Below are 20,924 nucleotides of genomic sequence, written 5' to 3' on the forward strand. Positions count from 1 at the left end.
AACAAGAGGGTTTACTATTTGAAAATATCTGGATCCTTATGGGGGACGCAGAAGTGACCGGCGTGATTCCATTGCATAAAATAATTTGTGTAGAAGTATTGCAACAGTATTGCAAAAATAGTTTGTTTTATAGATTTGTATGCGGATTTGGCTGCTCTCCAGCTTGTGGATCTGCGCCTTGTGCTTCTGTCGCAGTTCCACCTATTTGGGGGTGGGTCTAGGATACGATTCACTAGCACAAGTGGTAGGGTAACACGAGGGGTTTCGAAGGACACGGTCAGAGGTACACTCAACTAAAAGTGTGGGAGGGAGGAAAAAGAATGATCAAGGTGGAACTTCAAAACATCGTGGCGAATCGATGCAATCGCAAGAGCAAGGGGTTCCCCCCCCCCCGCAATTAATTAATTTTCAATTAATTGAAAATTCGTTAATATATTCACCTGAATTTCCCTGGTCTTGTTAAATGATTTTTCAATGACGAGGTTCTTTGGAAATTCAGTGAAACTATAATGTGATAGAAATTTCTGAGAAGGTAAAATTTCATTTAATCTGCCTTACAAAGCTTCCCCCATCAAAAAATTTATTTTAAAAATGTATAAAGTGGGCCAATTCCATATATTTTGCTAATTTATATAGAATGTATAAATAAAATATATAAAACATATATTTCATATATTTTTTTATATTTGTATATTTATAAACATAAAAATATGAAATATATGTTATATATATATTTTTGAAATAATATTGCTTTTTATATAATATTTTTTTTTTTTTTTACATAAATGGGGCCAATTTAAGCTATTTTTAAATATATTGTTCAAAATATAAATTTTTCCGTGTGGGTTCCTTCCAAAAATCAATAAATTCAAGAAAATATGAATTATGGAATAAAAAAATTGAAAAAATTCCTTCAATAGAATAATCTCAGAATTTTATTGGTTTTATATTTCAATTGGAGTATGAAATTGTATGGAATTCCTCTTCCTTCCGCAAGCAATAACTGATAAAGTTTGAAATTTTCCCCAACAATTTTTCTACATAAATTCTCAAAATTTTTTTTCTTGAATTCTGCAATGAAAAGTAGGAACTTCTACAAAATTTCTGAAAAGAATAATTCATATCGAAAACCGCAAACCTATTGGGTTTTGTCAATCAAATATCTACCGAAAAATCATACAGGAAAATTTTCGCACGATATGCTTTCTGGAACGATGAACTATTTACTTGATGACCCGGAATGGAATATTTCCCGGATCAATCTGACCCACAAATATACGCAGCACATGGAAATACACAGAATGAAATTAGAGATAATATTCTGAGATGCTGTGCACAGAGAGGAGAGAGGAAAAAGCGAGGGAGGAAGTAGAAAAAAGGGTTTATCGATGAATCATCAGTTTACTTAGATAAAAGTAAATGCATGGAAGAGTGGATTGTTGAGGGATGCAGGGGAGGATGGGAGAGCGTCACGTTATGTACAAATTCTTCTTGAATTGCAATCGATATGAGTTCGTCTGGGGCGTCATGCCGGCGCCAGAGGATGCCTTTATCTCGCCGAAATGAGGGGAGGACGTCACGGGGTTTAACGCGGACGGAGTAAACCCCCGGGATGACGTTTAATAACATCACCATCAATTACCCGGTGTACGTTTTCTGCGAGAGAAAATTTACATCATTTAATGATGTTCAGGGAATCCTGAGGGAGGAGATTGGGGGGATTTTCGGGGGGTGGGGATTGTCTGATGCTCAAACATGTCATTTGCATTGGTGAATGAGTAATGGTGTGGCTGATAGTATCACAGGTGTATCACGGATCATCGGAGATTTACATTTTTTGCATAAAACAAAATGCAACTTTTTTCGGAATCGGCGGAAAATTACTGGGGCGAACAGGCCGATTGCTGGACGGTTGAGAGAAATGTAAAGTTCGTAGTAGGATCTAAAGTAAAATAATTACCTAAATGGGGATGTGATGGCTTGCATTCTTTCAAGAATGTTTAATTAGTAGAAAAAAATGATTTGATGTGGAAATAACAAAACAAAGAATAATTAGATTAAGAAAGAGATGAAAAAATAGGGGTGGAGAAAGGAAAACAAATCATGAAATTTCAGGTTTCACTGAAAATTCAGCAAAATTTCAGAATTTTAAACAGCATAAAGACATTCTTTAATTCATTTGAATTTCCAATCTAATATGAATTTTCAGTGAAATCTGAAGTTTCATTATTTTTTCCCCCTAAATCGAATGCAATGTCACTGTCCTGAACAGTGTTACCAGATCGTGACGTCACCCGATTTAAAATTGTGCAGGATTTGGCTATAAATCCTCAAAATCTGGCAACCCCGGTCCTGAAAATTCCAGAATATATTTACCGGAATTTTCTGGTTTTCTATTCATTGTCAACGAAAAACGGAACTGAAATTTCCAGTTCTCTTAAATTTTTCCCCGAAATTCTGAATTTTCAATGACGAAATTCCTCGAGATTTCACCGGTAATTAAATTCGCTAAAAATTTTCAAAAAGTGTACCGGCAATTTCCGCCAAAAATGTTTACCCCTAGAATAGTCTACCGAATCCGTTAGGTATTCCCCTGAACTTTTCTCCTGCGAGGTAATATTGACCACCGCTGACCGGCGCTGGACCGCCCCTCCCCCAAGTTCATTCCAACGAATCCAGTAATAACCCCCCCGTGACTCGTGCAATGTTCATCAACCCCCGTCAAAAGAATTATCCGCCGATCGAACCAGAAAATATAAACCGGCCATCGCCAGGTCGATGGATGTCCGCCGAGTCCAGTCGTCTGGGTCACAGTGGTATAGAGGCCCTCCACTCCGCCTCGATTGATTTTTCAATCGACGAGCGCTGCATTGATGGTCACGTTTCCGCGCTCCATAATCAGGCAGTTTCCACCCGTAGCACGAGCGATGTTAGTGCCCCGATTAGTACACCCTCGTCATCCCCGCTGGCGGGGGGGCGGCTGGGGGATGAAAACAGGGGCTAAACTATGTGGAATGGCTCGTAGGCTGGCGTCGGGGCGCCGAGGAGGCGACACCAGTTGGCAGTCACCCCTAAACGCTCTCGGAGGGTGGATGGTACAATATCCACCCTCGTCCCCACTCTCCTCTCGTGTTTCAATCTCACTTAGTCTCTAGTCTTCAATTCGACTCTTGCCCTTTAAATTTGAATAAAAAGCCCAGTCGTCCAGCCACTCGCCCCCAAAGATTGTGCAAATATTAATCTCAACGCAAAATTAGAGGGCCTCTTTAAAGTGTCCTTCGGAGTCTCTGAGATTCTCCTGCAATTTAATCTTTCATGCACGTCATGCTGGCCGAGGAGTTTGTTACTTTGCGGGGGAGGGCAGTCATCCTGGTGATCCGAGCCCCCTCATTATAGTCAGTCTTGATGAATAGGTCTTTTATGATACACCGTCTCAAATGAAAAATAATTGGAGGAGTTGTGAGACATTTACAAGATGAATCGGGACAGTGAGGAGGTGAGTAATGATGAGGGAGAGGCGAATGTTTATCCGTGGGTGTCATTATTTTTCCCTGATTATTGCTGGACTATTTTTTGTATTTTCGATTCAGCAACGACCCATTTCGCAAACTTTCTGCGGTGCGCTGCAGAAAGAGGCAAATTGCAAGTGCCTGGTCCTCTCGGTCCTGATTTACGGGTGTTTAGCTGCGGTCACGTGGTGCAGGTGTGCTAATGTTACAAAGGTGTGTACTGCAATGGCGTTTGTTTCCTCGAAGGGATAATTGCGGGTAATTAAATGGAATTGTGTGGGGAATGGAGTGACGATTTATGGGGCTTTTTTCCCGGCAGATTGTCATCAATTTTTCTAAGATTCCACTCAAGTCCACGAGGCACGTGTCACCCTGCGACGACGGCTACATCTACATTCCTGTGAGTTTAATTGGGAAAATAAATCAGTGGTGAAGTGGTCAAACGGTTTAAGTCGATTTTGGCTGTTGGCCAGTTTTCACTGAATATCTCGAAATGTAAGGGAGATAGCAAAATTTTTATCATAACCTTTTTAGTAGCACTTAATTCGCTCTACAAAAAAGGTTATTATGAAAATTTCGCTATCTCTCTTGGATTCGGAAATTTTTCTGGAAAACTCAACTAAAGGCTAAATTAGCTTAAACCGTCTGATCATTTCACTATTGAAATAATGGTGGTGATGAGCTATTGGAGGGTCGTTGTTTAGATGGCTTTTATGGGCATGCTGTACCTGGTTTATCTTGTCGAGTGCTACCATTCGCCCATCAGACTCGATTTGAAGCACGGCGAGAGTCAGGATAACATTTTATCGAAATTGGCGGGGCTGAGATTGGTGCAGCCTACTATCTGGTGGAAGGCAGTCTCTTATCACTATGTCAGGAGAAAACGACAGATTACGAGATATAGGAACGGGGATAATTATACAACGACTCAGGTAAATCGAAGGGGGGAGGGGAGAGTGGGGGAATCAGAGGGGATCGAGAATTGATGGAGTTGTGGATTATTTCGGGAGAGAAGCGTTTCACAGGAAAAACGAGTGTCCGAATTTCACACGGCTTTTGTAGACATTTTTCACGGAGAGAAATTTTCTAGAAAAATTCTAGTACGAGTCTGGCAAAAATCACAATCCACCGGCTGTGAAAAATTCTAGTGCTGTTACGGTAAATTTTCACAGAAATGCGGGGTAAAATTCACGTTTTCCCCAATACAATTTCTAGTGCCGGCACTGGACTTTTTTCCTGGCCATCACTTTGCGCTTCTTCTTCCGTGCTAGCACTAGAATTTTTCTAAAAAATTTCTCTCCGTGTTCAGACACTAAAAAAAGTCTGAATAAAATGAAAATTTGTTGGAATTTTAAACATCAATTAAGATGTCTGGGCACCTGTTCGCCTGAAATTCAGACGTTTTCATTTTATTCAGACGTTTTTTAGTGCCTAAAAATGTCTGAAAAATACATCACCATCAGCCATTTTTCATAGTTTACAAAATTTCCCATAAAAAAATTCTCTTGACGTTTCACTTTGAAACTCAATAGATGGAGATATTTACGAGTTAATTTGTACTATTTTTATTTTAATCCATGACAAGATCGAAAACTTCCCCTTTGAATTCCTTAAAAGAGTGGGCCGGGGCGAAAAAGCATTAGAGAATCACTTCCATAGCTCGTAAAATACTCCGTAAAACAGGTGTTTAGATAATCTCTAAATCCATTTCTCTCGTGGATATTATCGAAATAATCTACATATAACGCTGGGTTTTTCCCTCCACAAATGGAAAAAAAAACAACTCCTCCATTCACTGTAGACTCTCCCCCTTCTTGGAACTCTACATCACCCCAGAAACTCCATCAAATAGAATTCCAGATCAGCCGCAATTTATTGCCCCCTAAAACATCCCCATCACTTTCACTCCCCAGGTTTACTACGAGCGTGTAAACACAAATGCCGCGACATCATTCTACTTCTACGATTACTGCGGTGTCAAGGACATAAGCAAAGAGCTGACCATGGACGCCAAGATCCCGATAACAAAGATAACCCTGAGCAAGGGTTTCGCTTTCTCCAATATGCGATCAGCAACCGAGTTCGAGGAGGCGAGATCCCGCTTCTTTGCTGAGCAGGTAAAAGAAAAACACTTGTTTTTTCCGCGGGATATGAATTCCCGAGAGGGAATCGATTTTTCGGGCTGTTTAAATTAGCAAATGCCAAAGTCTAGTTGATTGGGATCGATAAAGTGCAATCAACTGAGTGGAATGCAAATTAAAACGATCTTTCGAGTCAACATTGCTTGTTATGCCAGTAGCGAACCGGGAAAACCGTTTTCAATTAATTATGTTTTCGCTCTCTCCTGCGGAATCTGCAGGAGAGAGCGAAATTTTTCTTGTAGCCCTCAATGCTCTGCACAAATAATTACAAAAACGGTTTACATATAATTTAATTTAATGCATTACAGAATAATAATCGCATAAAAATTTCAGTTTCCAATTCTAAACTATTGTCATTTATTCTATTAATTCTTTTGAAAGACAAGGATAGAAATAGAATTTACGGGGATTCTTTCGTTATTCGAAAAATATATCGATTTAAAAACTTTCCGGAGACATTGAAAAATTAAATCTTTTATTTCTTTCCGCCCACGTTATTTTGCATTTTTTAATTTCGGCTCGTTAAAGTGAGATCATAAAACTTGAAAATATTCGTACGCTTCCCATATTTGAAGAAAAAACAGTAATTCCAAGTTTTCACTGACACAAATGAAGAAAAACAAATTTTTCAATTTTCTAGCCAATTATCCCGTTTTAAAAATTTTCCGTCCGCAATTCGTGATTTCTGCTATTCAATTTCACTATTCGAAAAGATATTTGATGGGATTATTCATCGGTAGTGCCGTAAAAGGTGCAGTTTTCCATTTGCCAAAAATATATACATCAAGAATAAGAATGAATCGAATTAACTTAATCTAATCCTGAAGACGGAAAAGTCGAAACAAACAAAATAAAATAATATCGCATGAACACAAATGAAGAAAAACAAAATTTTCAATTTTCTAGCCAATTATCCCGTTTTAAAAATTTTCCGTCCGCAATTCGTGATTTCTGCTATTCAATTTCACTATTCGAAAAGATATTTGATGGGATTATTCATCGGTAGTGCCGTATAAGTTGCAGTTTTCCATTTGCCAAAAATATATACATCAAGAATAAGAATGAATCGAATTAACTTAATCTAATCCTGAAGACGGAAAAGTCGAAACAAACAAAATAAAATAATATCGCATGAACACAAATGAAGAAAAACAAAATTTTCAATTTTCTAGCCAATTATCCCGTTTTAAAAATTTTCCGTCCGCAATTCGTGATTTCTGCTATTCAATTTCACTATTCGAAAAGATATTTGATGGGATTATTCATCGGTAGTGCCGTAAAAGATGCAGTTTTCCATTTGCCAAAAATATATACATCAAGAATAAGAATGAATCGAATCAGCTTAATCTAATCCTGAAGCCGGAAAAGTCGAAACAAACAAGATAAAATAATATCGCATGAACTAATAAAATAACACAGCACGAAAAAGTGTTATTCAATGATCATAAACCACTTTACTTAATGAATAAATTCCCCACAACATCCCAATTCCTTATTGATCAGCTGGCACATACCTTACGAGCTTTCGTGTGATTTATCACACTTCTTTACAATTTATTATCAAAGTTCCATTGTACTCATTCACTCCCCGATCCACTCGCCCAACCAAAAAAATCTCGATAAATTCCCCAAAGAACCGGCCTACGTTTCTTCCCAGTGAATAAAACCCCGAAAACAATTCCAGAAATGTCACCGCAATGACCGTTTCCGGGGCTCCTCAAAGATCCCAATCTAAAAGTGCACGCTGCAATGTCCCGCCAACCCCTGTCCTTTCAAACGACTCCATTAATCATTAACAGGAACTGAGGGACGATTACATGGAAATGCGAGAGGGTCTGGACCTTGGTTACAATTTTAACGCTTCCACGACACTGGTGGCAGTTCTCGGGCGTCCCTGGTTCACAAATTCCTACGTGTACTGGTGCCTCAGTGCCCTCCTCCTGAGCTGGCCCCTGCGAATAATCATCGAGTGCAACACCCAGTACGCCGACTACCAAATAACAAAATTATTCGGCGTCAATTACGACACACCAACGAGCGGCGAGCCCATCCACGCCTCCTCCAGCCAGTTGAGTGCACCAGGTTCCTACATGCTGGCCCCCAGCTACAGCGAGGCCCTGCTGATGGAGCCGGCTGGTCCCACCTCATCGTCATCAGAGCAAGCGAATCCTGACTCTGGAGTACTCGTCCCCAGCTACTCAGAGGCTCTGCTCTACGAGCGTCCTCGCAATCCCGAGGGAGTTCACGAGATCGCCTGCTCTGTGGGGCGCAGCATCACCAACGAGAGTCTCTTCGCTGTCCTCGAGCCACCGCCCTCCACCTGCAACTGCTCCTGTCATCAAGCAAGACTCCCTGATGAGCAGACTGAGTGCACCACCTTGAGGGGTCAATCCACCACGGAATTACGTAGCTGTGGTGTCTGCAGTGCCTCCAATAATCGTATTGATAGTTTAGATAGTTCGCTGATTACTAGGGATATTTCTGAGCCAAATTTGAGGACGAATTCTTGTGATTTGCTGAGGGGGAATAGTCTGCAGTTTTTGAGGGTCAATGGGAGAAGTTTGGAGAATATTTTGGAGAGTGAGGAGGGATCGGTTGGTGTTCCTGCGGCTGGGGGGAGGGGGGCTATTCCCAAGAGGAGGGGGGTGACTGATGGGGGGAGGGCTGGGGGCAGTGGGGTGACCATCGCCAGGACTGAGGGGGGCGTCGGGGGGAAGGTCATGCCCGAGTCGAAGACGTACTTCTGTCTCAAGTCGATACTCAAACAAAATAGGAGGAGGTACACGCTGGTTACTACTGAGGAGTTCAGGAATCTTGTGGCTGGCGGGGAGAAGGGCGAGGAGGGCAGACTTGTTTTTATGAGGGAGAACTGCCTCAGGGGCGGAGGGGGGAGTGCAGAGGGGCGCAGGGAGAATCCTAATAGGTAAGTTTCATTGTTAAGGTTTGAGTTCAGGGACTTGAAAATTTCATAGAAAATTTTTAGAGGGACTTGCGCCACTACTTCGCGCGATGCCCGTAAAACTTAGGGTACCACATACGAATTCTCTGGTGATCCCCTGTTATGTCCCAGCATTAGTGAGTGACACACTAATTTTTGGAGGGACTCTCACGGAATTATGGTGTATTTTTCTCTCCGTGTGGAGTCGGTGGAAAATTTAGGCGGAGTTTCTCGAAAAAATTTATCGGTGAAATGAGTTGTGGAGGAAAATAGAATTGTATTTTTTTCTATGGAATTTTTAAGGATGAGGGATTTAGGGGGCGATTGTCTGGTCAGAATTTGGTGGACGAGTGGATCTTGACTTTTTCCACTAGATACACTCGATCTTGAGATGATTGAATAATTATGGTTTTAATGTTAATTAATGTTGATTAATTTATTGGAAAATCATAGATCATGTTGTGACTGATTGTTTTTAAGAAGTTTTTGAGCAAAATTTATTCAACTGATTTTTTAAAAATTATTTTTCTGATGGTCTGTTAATTCTCTTATGTCAACGATTGAATAAATTCAACAAATCGTTGCTGAAAAAAATTATGAAAACTAATGAAATGAAAAATTACAATTTAATTAAAATTGATTAATTAAAATTAAATTAAAAACGAAGAAAGTTACCGATGAATTGTTTTAAAAAAATCAAATCAATTGTTGTGAAGAAAAATCATTCAACTAAACACATTTTTAATTTTTTCTTCCAGAACTTTGATATTTGCAAGTCCAATTCACGAGGTTTGCAGACCAAACGATCCGTTTGCGGGTACCCACAGGCACAGAGACCGCGAAGCAATGAATTCACCCCCGGCCGCCATAAAAAAGCTCGGCAGATCTCTGACTGTCCTAGCGGAGTGTGAGCCAGCCTCTCAGATTCCATGCCATCGTCGCAGAAGCAAGAGATTCGTGCATCAACGCACCATGAGCATAGAGCCCGAGTACCTGCAGTTCTTCACAGCATCAGGGGATAATAATAAGACTCAGCAGACTGGAAGTACCACACGTTGCTTTGTAGCAGCAGCCCCACCCCCCGGCTTGACCCGTTCTCTTACCGAGAGAAGATCAAAGCCAAGTCGACACGACCGAACATTGAGGCGAAGCTTCACGGACGAGAGAACTGAATTCGGACCCCCCAGACGGATGAATCTTAATATGGAGACATCGTTGTAACGATACGTGCAATGAGTCTTCTTGTAAACATAATTGAAGCAACGAAATTCGCAGGGAAGTGGTGAAAACACGATTTTATTATTTATTTAGTTTCATTTTTCCATATTTTCTAAGTACTTTCACCTACACTGAGAGAAAAACGATAAAGTTCTCAAACAAGTCTTACTTTTGTCAAAAAAATGGTTTTTTGAAAATTATCAAAAAGGATTTTTTGTGCCAAACATGCAAAGAGTGCGCCGGAATGAAAAATTTTTGTCGCAAAAATAGGTTTAGTAGTTAAAAAAAAATTGCATTCTCTGTACACGCAAGAAATGTCATTTCTAGCACTACTCCTTCGTTATTCGATACTCCCATACGTTTTTTGGATAGTAGTTTTTCGCTTCGGCTGTCTAATAATCACAGACAAGAAATGAACCCTTAAATGAAACAATAATGATGATATGATAGCAATCTTGTAACTTAGGGATAAAATATTTGTTGATAAATTTTCCTCTGTATGAGATATTTTTATCCTGAAAAGGCACCGTCTGGTGTGAATTATCCACCCCTTGAGCCAAATATTTCGTTGCTGTCGAAAGCAGAACAATTATTTATGTTTGAGACTTTCAAATTCGAACCAAACAAATTCTTTTTTGGCAATTTTCAACTAGCGATTTTGTTGGCCCAAACAAGACTTGTTTGACAACGTGTTTGTTTTTCTCTCAGTGTAGGTGATGAAAAGGTTCAGAAGAAAATTGGGAAAGACGTTTTTAGTAATTGAGAAATTTCCAACAAGAAATATTTCTTCACGAGTTTGTCTGAACTTACTCCTTTCGGAGAGATCTGCAAAATAATTGGAGAATTTCTCTCAATTTTTGTAGTGCAAATGCAAATGTGAAAAAGTCAATTGATGATTTCTTCTTCATTTCGGACATGTTTCCAGAGGAATTCGAGAATTCGCGATGAGTCTTTCCTATTCTTCCTTGCTTTCGAAGAAAATGTCAAAGAATATTTTCTGCAACTGAAGAAATCTCCTGTTAAAATCGCTCGAAGCTCTTCCTTCTGGAGACATTTGTCTTCAATTCCTTCCATTTCGAAAATAGTATTAATCATGATTTGAAGAGAAGCATCGAAAGACTTTTGAAGAAAAAGAAATGAGAACAAATTTGTAGATTTGTTAATACCATCGTCTCAATGAAAAAGTTTAGACAAATTCAACGAATACCTTTCTCTGTAATTCGTGAAAGTCTACACGAAAGGGACCCGAGATAAATTTATCAAAGAGAAATCCCACGATTCGCGAAATTTTCGTTCAAAAGAACTCAAACGATCGGGTATTGCGTTAAATTTCTTCATTCTGAAGCTGTTTGCTAAATAATACGAAATTTCACTCTGAAGTGATTGATTCTGTAAATATCAGACATTTTTTTCTAGCCGACAAAATCTCCCACCATCGAATCCCCATTTTTGTATTATCTACAAAAAAGTCAAAAATCTTGTCACCACTTCACTGCCGACATAAATTTCTCAGCGTTAGAATCCATCCTTCCTTATTTGATAGTTCTTCCTTAAGATTAACAAAACTCACGAGAGTCGCAAAATAAATGCCTTTTAAATCAAATAATGCACGATGCGCGGTGACGAGGTGCATCGAATTATTTAAATTGGAAGAAGAATCCGAGAAAAATTTGATCAGTCGTCGACTACTTTTGTAAATCGACATTGAAGAAATTGAAAAAAATTGCCAATGTTCAGACATCATGTGCTTGAAGTCAAGTGTTTAACGACTACGGTTTAATGACTTTCTGATTTCAAACACTGGATATTGAACGATCAAAGCCGCGTATCGTGCACTAGCTCAAGTATTAAATGATAAACGTAAGCGATAATGAAAGTTAACGACATTTATGATGAATATACATGTATATAAACTAAATTCGAAAAGTGAGACGAGAAAAATACATAACTATATATTTGTTGTACATGTAATTTTAAATGCTTATACGTGTATTTTCGAGTAATGAATCAACCGAAATAGTTTAATGAATCATAAGTACATGTACCATAAGCACTCAACAGAATTAAACACGCGCAATGATAAATTTAAATGAATAAATTCCGTATTCCTACCGTCAATTTGATGCTTACGCTGGGTAATGAAGCGCATACAAAAGCCATTTAACGATATTATTGTAATTTTTACTAGGGCTCTTCAAATATGTGATAAATACGCTGAACTCTTAGCATAAATTAATCGACTGGTAAACGTGCAATTTAAGCAAATTAATGAGGTAATTGTTAACTCGTTCGGTGAAGGAAATCAGTGGAACATTTATTTGGTTTCGCGCTTGAACAATGAAGTCTTTCCAAACTGCCAGAATAGCTATAAATATTAGAATGAGAAGAGATGTGTTGGTGGATTACATGGCGAAATGACACACGTTAATGTTAACACAAACAATTTCAACGCAGTCTGCGAAATCAATAAATATTTACTTTTGGCGTGAGAATTAATTGAATGAAGAATCAAAAGAATATGAACAACAATACAGCGAATTGCATCAACAAATGAGAACATATAAATCAGTGAAATGCCGAATTCAGTGAATTTATATCAAATTACAATTAAACTAATCACAACGAAATAATATCATGCTACACAACACTTTACAGTTTTTTTTAAATCAACTCCCAATACTCATAATCACAAAAATATTATCTTTATTAAGGCGCGCGTGTAGTATCTTTCGGAAGTGATGTTGGTTGGTTTTTTATTTTGATAATCCGATATTCTTCGATTGCCATTCAGTGTTACGTGGCCCTGGAGTCTTAAAAAATTATGATTATACGTTTTAAAAAACGTTGAAAAAACAGAATATTTTCAAAGAGCGGTTTTGAATAATATTGGGGAATAAACCCAATAGGGAGGAAATGGCAAATTGATAATTTATAGTATCTAATGGCTCTTCAGCCGTCATTTGTCTCAGATCGTTAGTTGTCGTGATAAAGTATCCATTTACAATTTTCTCTCTCTCGGACTTCTTTCTTAATCTTTATTAAAACTATTCTTTGAAAATGTTTATTTTTTTTCTACTTTTTTTATTGCGCAATCATAATTTTTAGGGACACCTACGTGAGGTAAAATCCAGCGGAAATTGTGATATATTTTGGATTATGAAGATGGAAAAAAATCGAGATAACGGTCGAAAGATGATCCATCCGGGCCTTAAACTTTATTAAATCTGCATTAAATTGCAATTACCGCGACGATCCAGATAGTCGAATACTCCGAGTTATCCTGTTACTAATCCCTCAATTATTATCACAAGTAGGGATTATTGAGGTGACATAAAACTACGAAAACACACACAGAAAACTACACACGTGTGAAATTTGCATACATTAAATTGTCAAGTGTTGAAAATGCATTTTTAAAATCGGTGTGTCGAAATTTACGTGTGTTATTTTGACCAGTAACCGTGTTGTTGAATGTCAAGGGACTGAATTGTACGGGGCATCCAGTGGTCGACTATTTCCGTTGAGCTATCTGGAATTATTGAAGTGGTGATTGTTCAGGGGAACGTGGTGAGGGGCTGGAGGTGAGTTGCGACATTTCGAGGAGATTATTTTTGTAGTTTTGCAATTGAAGGAAAATGTCAAATCTCTCTCGTACGAAGCCTTTGTGCACATTTGCAGAATTATCAATCGATTTGGAGATCTCATTGCCTGCTAATTTGTTTCTATATCCATTAGAAATTAAAATTGTTTACTTGCGCCAGTCAATGTCTCATTTGTAAGAAAAAAAATGTTTGAATTCATAAGTCAACTTCTGGTTTGATCACATCGAAAAAATTTTTTGGATGCAAGAAATTTCTTTCCACGTGGTTTTTCAGTAAATATTCGAGAAATAACTGGAATTGTTCGCGCATTTGCCCATTCGGGGTCGTCTCCAGCTCTCCACCACTCCCCTACCCGCACGAAAAAAAAATAAAAATAAAAACTTGAAAAAATATAGTAATATAATCCTTCCAGCCAATCGCATCAATAGCCCTCATCAACACGGTCTACGTCAGACAATCCACAAATTACGATTAACTAAACGAAAATTTGACGATTCAAACGATAGTAGAATTTTTATAACCACGTAAGATCTTTGCACAAACAAAATTAATTAAGAAACCTACGAAAACGATATTTAGTCATCGCATAAACTCATGCCGTCTTGAAAAAGTGCTCTTGTAATTAAAGAAAAAAAAAATGCAACAAAAGCGAGATAAAAAAATGAATTTGATTTGAATTTGAGGAGGAAAATTAGTTCGAGATATTTACAGCATTTTTAGGGAGTAATACATAAGTGCTTCGAGAGTAATTCACTGGTCGCTCTTCGTTGAGTGCGGGCAATGTGCATCCTGTACGTAAAAATGTTTAAATTATGACGAAAACGAGAAGAAAAAGAACAAAAAAAATTGAGTGAAGGTATTCGTGGCGAGGGCCAAAATAATTGTACTCATTTATAGTAATTTAACATAATTGTGATTATTATACATAAACTGCATTATATTGCCGTACGAAATAAAGACAAATGGTTGATGGTTACAAATAAAATGTGGATTAATTCAATTCATTGGTTTCCTTGAGTTCTATTGAGGCACACAGTATTTATTGATAACGATTTTGAATAGATTTTTATTATCAATTCAAGCTCGATCTTTGACACTGAGTTAGGTGCGGGTCTCGTTACCAATTGCCGTAGTACAAACAATATAATTTACGCATAACACCACAAAATATACAGAGAATAGTCAGTAGTAAAGTGACAAATCGATACAAAATTGAGAAGATCATGGCGAAGTGCTAAAAATGCAAAAATGATATTAATGTAGTTTGGATAAAAAAGAATGTTTTTACATGTTGAAGCCATTCGCAAATTTTAAAAACGAATGATAGAAATCGTTTACGAGATAATATAATAGTAATTCCTGGGATTTGTCGTGGATTCTCATGAAAAAATAACATTTTTCATCAAAGAAAAAGTAGAAGAAAGTTTATAACTTTGAATATGATTGAAATTAAAAGGAAAAAATACATCAAATTATGAAAAAAATTTGAATATATCTTCTTGAGTAAAAGTTTTGATTTTGAATCAAAATAACGAAAAACTTTTTATGGAATAATTTATCAGCCGCAACAAAACAACGCTAGCGTGCAACATGATTAAAAATTATTTATTTTTTAGCGCTTTTCAGTAGCCGAATTGATGTTTTCAGTATTCTTGGAGCCGTTCAATAGATATTGAATAATGAAAATGACTTGTGTGTCATTAAGGGTCTCAACATAACTAGGAATTCAACAAAATGCCACATCTGTCCGAAATTATATGATTTCAATCCTTTACTACTGACGTGGAGGTCACGTGCCGCGTGTTGTTTACAGTTAATCAACATTACATACTCTTCTGTTTATTTCTTCATTTGTATATTAACAGACAGATACTAAACACACATTATCGATGAGATCGTACATCGAGTTAAGTGAAAAATATTGAAAAAGTTGTGCATATTCGCAGTTTGTTCCTCCAAATAAAATCCAACGATCCTATCTAAGTGTTGTTCTTGTAATAAATAAACTATTTCTCACATAATTGTGTCTTTTTTTTCGGTTTTTTCTCTTTCTTTTGGGACTCCTCGATAGCCGGACTAGGATAAAACGTGTGAACATGGTCTCTGGCCAGGGGCTAATGTCGACAGACACTTCAGTCGACGGGTTAAGATGGATTATCCGTGAAACCAGGTCGTGTGTAGTAAACTCGGTAGTAAAGAGTCTTACTTCGCCACAGAGAGTATGAATTATCGAATTTCAGTAGGTAAACACCTTCACCTGGATACTGGTGGCTACCTGCGTAAACTTCCTCTTGGGAGTCTCGTCGAAATACCTGAAGTGAAAAAGTTCAAAAGTGAAGTATTCAAAATCTAAAAAAAATTCATTAACTTAACTTAAGTTTTTGTCAAGACACAATGATAAATTCGTAATGATAAATTCAAGCTCAACAAACTTGTAGATTTCATCAATATTAAAAAAAAAAAAAATTTGTTTTTAATTTTAAAATTTTTTTAAATTAAAAAAAAAATTTCATATTGCGAGAAAAAAAATGTTCTCACATTATGGAAAAAAAGTCGTCACATTATGAAAGAGTTGTTTTTTTTTCTGTCATAAAAATGTTGGAAAAAGCTCTAGATGATAAAAATTATTATAAAGTGAAAATCACAAGTTATTTAAAAGAAAAAAAATAAATCTCAACTGCAATAAAAATCACGAATAAAAATCTTCCACAACTCACCGGCACAATAATGCTGATCTGCGGTGAGCTGGGTTTCTCCTCCGGATTGCACTCCCCGTTGACCCCAGTCTCGAGATCCTCCCCAGCATAATCATCCTCATCGTCCTCATCCTCGGACTCACTAATGTGCACGGACACCTGATTGGTCTCAGGCTTGGACCACTCGAAATAAACCCCAAACCCGATGTCATATCCATCAGTAGCAAACTCCCAGAAGAGGAAGGCGCCGTCCTCGTGAGTGGGCACCCTCACAGTGACAGTCTCCCCATGCCCCACCCTGATGACAGCATCGCCAGCCTCCCTCTTGATGGTGTCCTTGAACTCCTCCACCCCAGGCCTGGTCCACATCTTGGGGGTTTCAATGGGCGGCCAATCAGGCTCAGCATCCGAGTCGTCCTCCTCCTCATCGCGTCCCTTGTCCTTCTTCTCCTCATTCACCTCCTCCTCCTCCTTCTGTTCAGACTTCTTCTCCTCCTCCTCAGTCTCATCGATCTCCTTCTTCTCACTCTCCTTATTTTCCTCAATCATCAGTCGATTCTGGTGGAGCTGCTGCATGTACCTGCGTAGAGATAGACAAATAAGTAACACCAATGATTCATTTTTCGTTATCAAATAGATAGTACTGTTGCATTCCTTCAAATCTAAGCAATAGCTGCAATCCAATTAATATTGTGTGCAGAGGAATTGATAATAGGAAATAGAGAATAATAATTGCCTGAATTTTCAGTTTTCAATAATTTCCATTGTGATATTGAGAAAATTGTAGTTTGGTTGAACCTTCCAGAAATTAAATGACTTGAACTCCGTTATTAGAAATTTCAAGTTTTGTTACATCAAATTCTAAGACTAATTTTCAAATACAAGACTAAATATTTTCAATTACTCGTTGATTTTATAGTGAACTATATTTTCTCGTTATCCAAAGTAATGAAATAATACGTAATTTTGATGAAAATGTAACAGTAAGTTGTACCTGTGATAATGCTGCTCCTGCAATTGCCTGATCAGCACCCCCTGTTGCTCAGGATTCCCCGGATACTGCTGTTCAGCATAAGCCTTGAACTGATGATAAGTCTGCTGATTGAGTGCCTCCTGAATCTGCCTCCTCTGGTGCTCCCTCTTCTGCAACTCCTCCTCCTCCCTCTTCTTCTCCTCCTCCAGCTCCCTCTGCCTCTTCTCCTCTTCGATTCTCTTGAGTTCCTCCTCCTTTTTCCTCCGCTCTTGCTCCTCGATGTTTCGCTTCTGTGCCTCGACTACCGTTCTGAACAGGGGACACAGTTTGTCCAGCAAAATAATGAACCCCTCCATCGCCTCCTCCCTCGTTATGTCCCCCAAGTTCTGCCATGCCAATCGTCTGTCCTTCCCAATGACATCCAACACCCCCAACTCTGGTGAATTGTCTGGTGTACATTTGCCATGAGTCGCTTGCTGGGTAAACGCCACCAATTTCAACTTGTCCTCGTACGACAAATGCACTGCCTTACCTTCTTTCTCTGAAAATTAATCAATTTCACGTGGTGATCGGTCACTGTTGGAAAAAAAATGAAATTTCATGGACAGTAGATTACTAATTTTCAGGACAGTGACACTGAATGCCATTTAGGGGAAAAAAATTATGAAATTTCAGGCTTCACTTAAAATTCAGGAAAATTCTAGAGTTTTATGCAGCATAAAGACGAGAATTCCTTCATTTATTTGAATTTCCAATCTAATATGAATATTCAGTGCCAAATTACATTCAATTTTCAGTGAAATCTGAAATTTCAAGATTTTTTTCCTCCTAAATCGTATTCAGTATCTCTGTCCTGAAAATTCAAGAATATATTTACCGGAATTTTCTATTCATTTTCAGAGCGAATGAAACTGAAATTTACAGTTCTCGTTGATTTCTTCGCGAAATTCGGAATTTTCAAAGACGAAATTCCTTGAAATTTCAGTGGTAATTAAATTTGATAAAAATTTCCAAAAAGTGTACCGGAAATTTCGGACAAAATTTTTAATAGTATAATAAATACATCCAGTGTTGAAAATAATGGGTTGAAAAATTGTTACAAAATTGAAATTTCCAGGAATATCATAATTGAAAATGCACAATTAAATGAGACAATTGAAGGAAACGATGAATTTCAATTCGTTTTCCATTAGAATTATCAGAAATCATGAAAAATTCAAGAAAATACATTAACTAATTGAAAATTCGACCCAATTTAATACTAAATCCCCGTTTCGATTAAAAATTCAAGTAAATTAGGAAATTATCGTTTTCCTGCTGCTCAAAATGGTAATTTCATGGAATTTTCGTCTAATCTTGTACAGCCTCTACTACTTATTCAAGATTAATTGACCTACAATCAATCTCTCAGTAATCAAATCATCAATATCTCCAGATCAAACTCTCGGATTGGAATAAATCAGGTCTCATTCCAAAGCCTGGAGAGCGCCTTTGAAAAAAATGGTAAATTTCCCACTGTCGATCTTGCATTACTAATGATAAAAAACACGACTCATTTCGCCTTCCCCACCCCATCTATTGTTCTTCGCGATATTGCTCTTGTTGTCATTTAGGTCCCGGGTCTCCTCGCGGCGTAGTATTGACGAGACATACACAGTGATTCCCTGAATTATTCATAAATCGAACAGCCCCCCCCAATGTCAGAATAATAATAACAAGGTGAAACATCGTCAATAGTGTGAGGGTTGAATAAACTAGGCCTGTCGCAATAATACAATTATCGACTTACCTTTGTAAAAATTCAGGGCTATTTTGTAGAGCTCACGGGTCTCAAATCCCGAGAGATGCGGCTGAAATCCCAGGGTGTCAGCCGAATCATTATTTTTCACTGTTGACGGGTCAACGGACACTGTTAATTTATCAATATCCTCAGTGACAGCCACCACTTCACTCTCTGTTGACGCCATTTGTGGTGAATACGATTGTCAATGGTTTATTTATTTATCTGGGCACTTTATTATGGTAATGTCAGGCAGTCAACTGCATCTGATTACTGGGGTGGGCATTTTGGTACTGTGGAGGTGAGGTATTCTGTCTTCATACGTGGCGAGGGGGTACCAATCTATTTTCCGCGTGTTGATAAGTTGAAAGTCCCATTTTACCAACTACAAGCGATTTATCAACTTCAGGAACTATTTGTCATCTGTGGGTAAGCCAGAACGCTTCACTAAACGTCTGTAGGTGCCTCTGTGTTGTTTACTTTCGTGTTTATTTTAATTATGTTGAATTATGGGAATTAGGTAAAATTAATACACCATAATAATGGCGTTTTTCTTTCTGTCGTTAACCTCAGGTTGGTCAACTTAAAACATGAAGTTGTCACCTGTTTTACCGACTGATCGAGAACCTGAGAGAAACCTGAGAATAACCTTGGCCACACGAAGAAAAACGCAATAATTCATTGTCTAGTCGCCACGTTTAACGGAATATTTCTGCGTATTTGGTATTTTCCTCCTTTTCAGCCGCCTTCGTGTACGATCGTCTCTTTCTGCCTCGTTATTTTATTATCTTCGTTTCGATTCTGCGAACGCGTCACTTCTTTTTGTATCTTTTTATTGTTATTCTTTTCGCCTCAATTTATTCAATTTTTTTTTCATTTTTAATTCCGACATGAATGATCTTTGATCATCATGACTGCAAGGGAAACCATGGAAAATCCCTGTCGCACAGCCGGTTGATATTGCAGGGTTGGAATTGATTTCAGTAGTGGGAGGTCAAACGGCCAGCTACTAATTCGTTTAGCTATGCTGGCTAATTCTAAAAGAGTTAGCAAAATTTTTCTAAGAATATTTTTTGTAAAGAAAAGAGAAGACTATCGAAAAAGTTCTTACAAAAAATTCGCTATCTTTCTTAAATTCCGAGGTATTCAACAAAAACTCGGAGCTAAGTCGACTTAAACCGATTGACCACTTCACTACGGATTTAATAAACTGTTGTTTATTATTAAATGAGATATTGAAGCTTTCACAGGCTCTGGATACAGGCCAAATCCAAAAGTTAATACGATAAAAACGCTAATAATCTTAAATGAATCACTTTCCAAACCCACTGGATGACAATTAGAAAAAACACGTTGATAAGCTATAAAAATTAAAGTAAAGTAAATTCTAAAAACATGTTTCTCGTCAAATTTGACAGTCACGATAGAAAATTTAAAAATAGCAGAAGCGACAGACCAAAGAGAAGTGTCAAACCGGTTTAATTAATCGGTAATGAAGACCTGCGACCTTCAGCTTTTTAAAAAAATTATATTTTTGTTTTCATTGAAGGACATTTTTATTTTAGAACTCCCATTGACGTAAATGATTGCCGTTGCATTTCTCAAATCAGCGTTTTTTATTTCTTCTTTTTCGTTATTTTTTTTATCGTTTTAAATGCCAATGTGTGTTGATCAGGTGAACGATTCAACTGAACCGAAAAAATTAATGTTATCGTGGAGGACTGATAATCTAGCTGATTAGGGCCACATGTCCATGTAACTATTACTGGTCTCATGCACCTATAGCTTTGGTTTCGATATAAATGTACAGGGCTTGCATATGAGAACCGTGAGATTGTCGTCACCCGTGATATTATCAATTTGAAATAAAGGTTGAATGTGCGCTGGAAGGCATACTATGAGCGAGGATTTTTTTTTCACTTATTTTGCTGAATTTGAAAAACTGGGCCATCGCGATGGACTGGCGATTGATTTTTATATCGGCGCGATCTCGGCGGTTGGGTTTGGTCAGATGAAGGACTGATTGCAGGAGTTTTTTGCGCTCAAGAATTAGGGAAAATGAGAATT

The 20,924-nt window shown here is 37.9% G+C and overlaps 2 protein-coding genes across 2 annotated transcripts; one reads left to right on the forward strand and one right to left on the reverse strand.

The window, feature by feature from the left end:
- Positions 1-3,378: 3,378 nt before the first annotated feature.
- LOC107042588 lies at positions 3,379-9,924 on the forward strand. Its single transcript, XM_015263686.1, has 7 exons — positions 3,379-3,496; positions 3,591-3,722; positions 3,829-3,909; positions 4,214-4,441; positions 5,423-5,626; positions 7,450-8,573; positions 9,347-9,924. Exons 1-7 carry the CDS (start codon positions 3,476-3,478, stop codon positions 9,807-9,809), a joined length of 2,253 nt encoding a protein of 750 aa, XP_015119172.1. The 5' UTR covers positions 3,379-3,475; the 3' UTR covers positions 9,810-9,924.
- Positions 9,925-14,298: 4,374 nt separating this feature from the next.
- On the reverse strand, positions 14,299-19,159 carry LOC107042654 (Golgi resident protein GCP60). Its single transcript, XM_015263794.1, has 4 exons — positions 18,867-19,159; positions 17,099-17,618; positions 16,126-16,684; positions 14,299-15,720 (listed from the first exon to the last, which is right to left on the reverse strand). The coding sequence occupies exons 1-4, from the start codon at positions 19,042-19,044 to the stop codon at positions 15,553-15,555; spliced, it is 1,425 nt and encodes a 474-aa protein (XP_015119280.1). The 5' UTR covers positions 19,045-19,159; the 3' UTR covers positions 14,299-15,552.
- Positions 19,160-20,924: the final 1,765 nt, after the last annotated feature.

The sequence above is a fragment of the Diachasma alloeum genome, unplaced genomic scaffold (assembly GCF_001412515.2).
Source record: "Diachasma alloeum isolate Michigan unplaced genomic scaffold, Dall2.0 Dall_scaffold_00494, whole genome shotgun sequence".
NCBI classification, from domain to species: Eukaryota; Metazoa; Arthropoda; class Insecta; order Hymenoptera; family Braconidae; genus Diachasma; species Diachasma alloeum.

Coding starts and splice junctions, on each gene's coding strand:
- LOC107042588 (XM_015263686.1), top strand. CDS start 3,476: ATGAATCGGGACAGTGAGGAG. Junction 3,910..4,213: donor ACGGCTACATCTACATTCCT/GTGAGTTTAATT, acceptor GTCGTTGTTTAG/ATGGCTTTTATGGGCATGCT. Junction 5,627..7,449: donor CCCGCTTCTTTGCTGAGCAG/GTAAAAGAAAAA, acceptor AATCATTAACAG/GAACTGAGGGACGATTACAT.
- LOC107042654 (XM_015263794.1), bottom strand. CDS start 19,044: ATGGCGTCAACAGAGAGTGAAGTGGTGGCTGTCACTGAGGATATTGAT. Junction 17,619..18,866: donor AGCCCTGAATTTTTACAAAG/GTAAGTCGATAA, acceptor ATTAATTTTCAG/AGAAAGAAGGTAAGGCAGTG. Junction 15,721..16,125: donor AGATCAGCATTATTGTGCCG/GTGAGTTGTGGA, acceptor TTTTCACTTCAG/GTATTTCGACGAGACTCCCA.